Source organism: Micromys minutus (assembly GCF_963924665.1).
Source record: "Micromys minutus genome assembly, chromosome: 3".
Taxonomy (NCBI): domain Eukaryota; kingdom Metazoa; phylum Chordata; class Mammalia; order Rodentia; family Muridae; genus Micromys; species Micromys minutus.
In genome coordinates, this window is record NC_137972.1 from 85,431,519 (window position 1) to 85,437,518 (window position 6,000).

At 39.3% G+C, this 6,000-nt stretch overlaps 1 protein-coding gene across 3 annotated transcripts in view; it reads left to right on the plus strand.

Moving 5' to 3' along the window:
- Positions 1–5,549, plus strand: part of RMDN2 (regulator of microtubule dynamics 2) — a gene marked incomplete at its 5' end in the record, with an annotated part of 47,705 nt that extends 42,156 nt beyond the window's left edge. For all 3 annotated transcript variants that reach the window (XM_080913904.1, XM_080913902.1, XM_080913903.1), the window contains 4 exons: positions 1,535–1,633; positions 2,357–2,410; positions 2,510–2,590; positions 5,188–5,549. In XM_080913904.1, the coding sequence (XP_080770030.1) occupies positions 1,535–1,633; positions 2,357–2,410; positions 2,510–2,590; positions 5,188–5,241 (288 nt within the window). In that variant the 3' untranslated portion in view covers positions 5,242–5,549. The remainder of the gene's footprint in view (positions 1–1,534; positions 1,634–2,356; positions 2,411–2,509; positions 2,591–5,187) is intronic.
- Positions 5,550–6,000: the final 451 nt, after the last annotated feature.

Genomic DNA, 6,000 nt, shown 5'->3' on the forward strand with positions numbered 1-6,000 from the left:
TGCTCCTAATACTAGCATCAAAACTATAAAATAAAAACTGACCAAAATATGCAAATATGTACATATTTGCAAATTGAAAAAATCCTGGTAGAATTCACATGCTTCTTGATGGGGTGTGGGGGGCAGGCAGTAGTGTGTGTGTGTGTGTGTGTGTGTGTGTGTGTGTGTGCGCATGTGCTTATGGGGCCAGATGTTGACATCAGTTGCCTTCCTCAGTAACTCACCACCTTGTCTTTTGAGACAGGATCTCTCTCTGAATCTGGAGTTCACCAATTCTACTAAGCTGGCTGGGTAACAATGTTTAGGAATGGGTTGTCTATCCAAACCCTTACCTCATTGCTGAGTTCACAATCAAGGGTCCTGTCACCTTACCTTTTACTTAAGTGTGGGTCACTGGGCACAGATTCTGATGCTTGCCCTGACCATCTTCCCAGCCCTAACCTGCCTTTTTTTATTTTTTGTTTTTTGATAGTTGAAGGATCAAGAATACAAAAAATATTCATATGTAAAGCACATAATTAGCATATTAAACTCCACATTTGGTAATGTATTTGAATGACTAAACTTCAATTATGCCATCAACCAGATTAAAGTAATGCTAGGTGAAAAAAAAATCACAAAAGGAAATAAATAGACTTTTTACAAAGCTTTAAAAGAAACAAAACTGAGCAAATCAATAAATAAGATTGTATAGAAACGCACATAGTTTTGTCAGCACCAAGGACTGAGCCCATAGCCTTGGCACACTCAAGTGTTCCACCGCGGAGCTGCACCCTGAGCTCCACAGGTTCTGTGTCAGTGGTTTGCTTTCTTTCAGCTTTTGCTTTTAAGGGCTGGGGGGTGTTTTTTGTTTTTGTGTTTGTGTTTATTTTTTAATAGAAAGTGACTACCCAAAAATTGAAAAGTGGGTTGAGAAGATGCTTGACTTCACTGTGAGGACATGACCTTCATCGGTGCCTTTAAGTAGCATTTCCGAGACATGATACACACCCAATATTCATAATTGTGGGAAATAAAAAGTAAAGTGAATGGCAATGTGAAATTAAATGTGATTACTATTTTTATTATCTGAGCAGTTCATACATGCTTATTGTGTTCAAATCCACCCCATCCCTTCCTCTCCACTTTCTCTTCTGCCTTCCTACCATCTTCCTCCCAACTTCAAATGCCCCTTTTCTTTAAACCCACTGATTTTCCTTAGTGCTGCCTGTGTGTGCATGGGTGTAGGACAGTCTGCAGAGAGCCTCTCAGGGGCCTGAGTAGTAAGTACGTCTTCTCAGCCTTCCAAACTCCCTCCAGACTAGGAATTATCTTAACGTGTTCATCTCTAAGAAAGTGCTGACTCAGGAGGTTAGCATGAACTGGACAGGAGTAGCAGAGGCAGGCTGCTCACTACACACTGCATCATTACTTACGAGTATGTTTATCAACATCTGTTGTATGTATATTCACATAGGTACATATATGCTTACACATGTAACTAATTGGAGAGGCATCATCCATTTCTAAAAGTGATATTCCTTTGTGTGTGTAGGTCTCAAAACTCAGCTGGATTGAGAAAAAAATGGCTGCCACTCTGTTTGGGGAAATACCATCTTCAACAGTTCATGAAGCTTTGTATAACTTCCTTAAGGTGTGTTTGTCTGTCATGTGCAATTGCTTTGCTGATACAACTCTGAACAATTGAATGCAGTATTGCACATATTTAAGCATATAGTTTATCTACCCGTTCAGTACTTGTCTTGGCTCTGAGAAAATCGCATCTGGATAACATTCGCACATGGGTTCTTCTCCTTCCTCCCCAACTTCAGACAACAAAATAACTGGAATATGTGTATAGACTTCAGCAGCTGGTCCTTTCTAGTCTGGGAACTGGAAATCCCATCTGTGTCCAGTCTGGGAGTTGACAGGAAGCACTGTTTAACTGGTTTCTGAGTAGGGCAGAGACCAGGTGCACTGAAAGTTAACCAATTCTTAATCTAGGAGAAGATGCTTGCCATGGGGTGAGAGCCGTGGCCTACCATCATCTTCCTAAACAGACTGTGGGATGTGTAGGGCCTGTCTCAGGAGAGTATGTCTCCTGTTGTTTTTGTTCTAAGAAGAAAATAAGGTCAGATAGGACAATAACAAGAAAGGCAATGACTACATGTGACCGTAATGGAAATGTTAGTTTACTTTAATAGCTTTCTCTAAAGGCTCTTTCCATATAAACATACTTAAGCCTAGACATGTATTCAAACATGAAACAGCCATTGGTTACTAGGTCTGATTTTTTGAAATATGTCCCTTTTCTTTACGACTGGTGTTCTTGTTGTATCATTACTGTTATCCTCTTGTCTGCTTTCTCTTAATTCAGACTGAAGAATTGCAACCTGGTTATTCTATGTCCAACTATATGTATGTGGCCAAGGTAAGGCAGAGAGACCACTTACAGTGTTTAAAGATCACTCTGAGCACATTGCAGTAAATATGGGTTGCCTTTAATATAAATGTTTCTTTTCATTTCTAGTGTTATGTTGATCTTGGGGAATCTCGGGAGGCTTGGAAATTCTGTAACTTGGCATTGTTACTACCTATAGTCACCAAAGAGGTAAGCCTAGGCAATGAAAAAGTGTGGGGCACTCACCAGTACTGAGATGAACGGCCAGAGCTCTATCAGCGAATACATTTATTTATTTTACTATTCAATCTTTATTGGAGCATATTTAACAGATATATACATATATTTTTAAAGATTTGACATGCAAGTGTTCATGCATGAACTTCAGAGATTTCACAGGTAGGTTGGACACTGATGATGCCCAGTGTTAGTCATTAGTCTGTTGGTCTCTTGTCTCTTCTCCAACCTTCTTCCCACCCCTAGTCCTATATCTTCTCTCTGGCTTCAATATTATCTGTGTACCAGGGCTTCTCAAAGTTGACCCTCTAGACCTCTTTCCTGAGTTCTAGACTAACTTCCTACTTAACAGACATCTCTGCTTAGATGTCTCTCAGACATGTCAGATTCAATGAATCATCAGACCGTTGGATCTATTCATGCTCCTCCTCTTTATAAACAATGCACACCCCAAGCTGGGAAGTGCATTGAACTACCTTTCATGCCTCATTCACCCTCAGTACCCTAAAACCTAGACATCCACACACCTAGTGACTAAAATCTCTGAATTCTTCCTAAACATGTCTAGAGCAACTTCACTGGCACCATCTCCACTGCCACCGCCAGACTGGAGAACCAGCAGCTTCTTTCTTGACTACAGATCATGAGAACCTTCTATCTGGTCCCCCAAATTTCATGTCTTCCAACAGACCACCTAGTATCCCTTGCCAAGAAAGCTTCTCGTACCTTCCCTCCAGACCATACAGGGCAATTGGGACTGTGTAGTTATTTGTGGGATGCTTCCATACAGATGTCTATTTTATTTGCCACTGTTTCCTAGTTCCAAGGACACTGTCAAACATATTAGCACCCAGGAAGCATTGGTGCAAAGAACCAGAACTCTCATTCACACAGAGGACAGTGTCGGCGGGAACAGTGAGCTGCACTGGAGGTTAATGCAGCTTCAAAATCTGGAAAATATGAAAATATGCAGCCAACCATAGAACTGAGAACAGGGTCCTTAATGGAGGAGTTAGAGAAAGAATTGAAAGAGCTGAAGGGGTTTGCAACCCCATAAGAACAATAATACCAACCAACCAGAGTTTCCAGGGATTAAATCACTATCCAAAGAGTACACATGGATGGACCCATGGCTCCAGCTGCACATGAAGCAGAGGATGGCCTTGTTGGGCATCAATAGGAGGAGAAGCCCTTGGTCCTGCCAAGGATCAATGCCCAGTGTAGGAGAATGTCAGGGCAGGGAGACTGGAGGGGGTGGATGGGTGGGTGAACACCCTCGTCGAAGCAGGAGGAGAGGGAGGGGGGGGGATATGGAGGGGAATTCAGGAAAGGGGATAACATTTTAAATGTAAATAAAATATATCCAATAAAATCAATAGAGAGAGAGAGAGAAGCATAAACAAGTAATCACCATGTCTTTTTTTTTTTTTAATTTTCTAGTCTTTATTTGTATCATGAAGTTGTTTGCTAAATGTGTGTGTGATTAGGAACTCAGTTTCTTTATCAAGAATATAGGATAAAGTAATTTATATCTAGAACCACCTGTCTCTAAAGGTTTTTCAGTCTGAAATAGATCCTTAGTGATTTTGTAGCTAGTTTACTCACTGCTAAACTAACAACAGCAAGAGTTCCAGTGAAGACCCCTCCCCTCCCTTTCCCTTCGTAGAGGCCATCTTGTCTGTGGCGCTTGTAACTTCTTCACATTTCCGTCATTTTGTAGCTGTGTCTATTGTCTCTCACTCTCGACTCAGCAGTATCCAGTGGCTACTGAGACTCCAGTTTTGAGTCAACCATTTGCTCGCTAAGCCCAAGTGAATGTGTATCAAATGCTTAGATTCGAAGAATTCAAAAACTACTTTATTTCCATTATTTCTGTGACCATCTCTCCACTTTAAGGAGCTAATGACAGATCCGAAGAAACAGTCTTTAAAACAGAAAATAAAAGGAATTTCTATGTCTAAGACATTATGCAATGATTGCTGAATGAAATAATTACTTCATCAACAGCCTCACTGCTGCCTGCCCAAAGGCAGTGTTTGAGTTCAGCATCCTGGCATATCCTGAGGAGGCTCAGGTGGGAGAGAAATCACTTTAGTTGGCAGTGAAAGAGGCAGTAAACTTTCTTTTAAATTGTTATATTTTCAGATGACATTAATCACCCATTGGAGAGTAATCTCAGTACAAACTATTTGATAAGTAAATAATGAGCTATATAACATTTAGGAAATATAATTTGACATATTTTATATATAAACTAAGTATCTTTAGCTCTTCCTGGGTAATCTCCGGTAACTTCAGATCCTGCAGCTTGGACTACGGCTTCTTCACACCTTTTAGAAAGGGAAGCCGCTCCATTGCTAAGACACTGGTAGAGTCAATGTATCAGCCTGTGTGGGACACCATCACCTCCTGAATCCCACTCTAGATTTCATGGAGAAACAGTGCCTTACATTAACTACATTCTCACACATCTGCATCCTATGCGCTCCTGGGAAATATTCAGTCTATTTGTAATAGAGTATCAGTCTAAATGTGTGGCATCTCATTCTACATTTGGCTTTTCCTCATAGGACAAGGATGCACATAAAGAGGTGAAGAAAATAATCGGTTCTTTGAAGAGGTAAATAAAAGAACTTATTCTTCAGCAAATCCAATACAGTCTTCTAGACTTTAACAGTATACCTTTGTAATGTGTTTCTGCCTTAATGTAAAGATTATGTATTCTCATTTGATGTGAGGATCTAATCTTACCTTCTACAGCCAGTGTACTATAAGACTAATCGTGTTCTTTGGAGAAAGTCCTTACTCTAATGTTAGCATATAGTGATCTCTGGACATGTGTACTTTGTTTTATTCATATCAATAAACTACAGCCTTTAGAATGTATGTGTAACCAATACTTAAATCTATATAATAAAATGCACCCTAGTGAATGTTATCATTGTTTTAATAGACTTTATAAAATTAGTCATTCATGATGAAAATGTAAGCAATGGGTACAGTTGCTAGAAAAGAACAGAAGATGGTACACCAAATTATCAGAGAAATGTAAATAGAATTACAATAAATATACTGTTCTACTATCAAAGTTGGAAGCTTTTTTCTTCTTCTTTTAGAAAGTGGCTAATATCAGCAGTATTACCATAAGATAAAGTGTGTTTATATATTGATAGTGTAAGGGTGTTTTTGCTACAATCCTCTGGTTAAAATATATCTAAATCCTAAAAAATATTAAGTCTAATCCTGCAATGTTTTATCATAGAAATAATCCTAAAGAAAAAGCACAGGTGATTAATGAGAATTCAAACATTATTGCCTAACAAGAAAATAGTCAACCATGCTAGAGCTTCACTGCCGTAGAAATACTTTAACATTAAAAATGG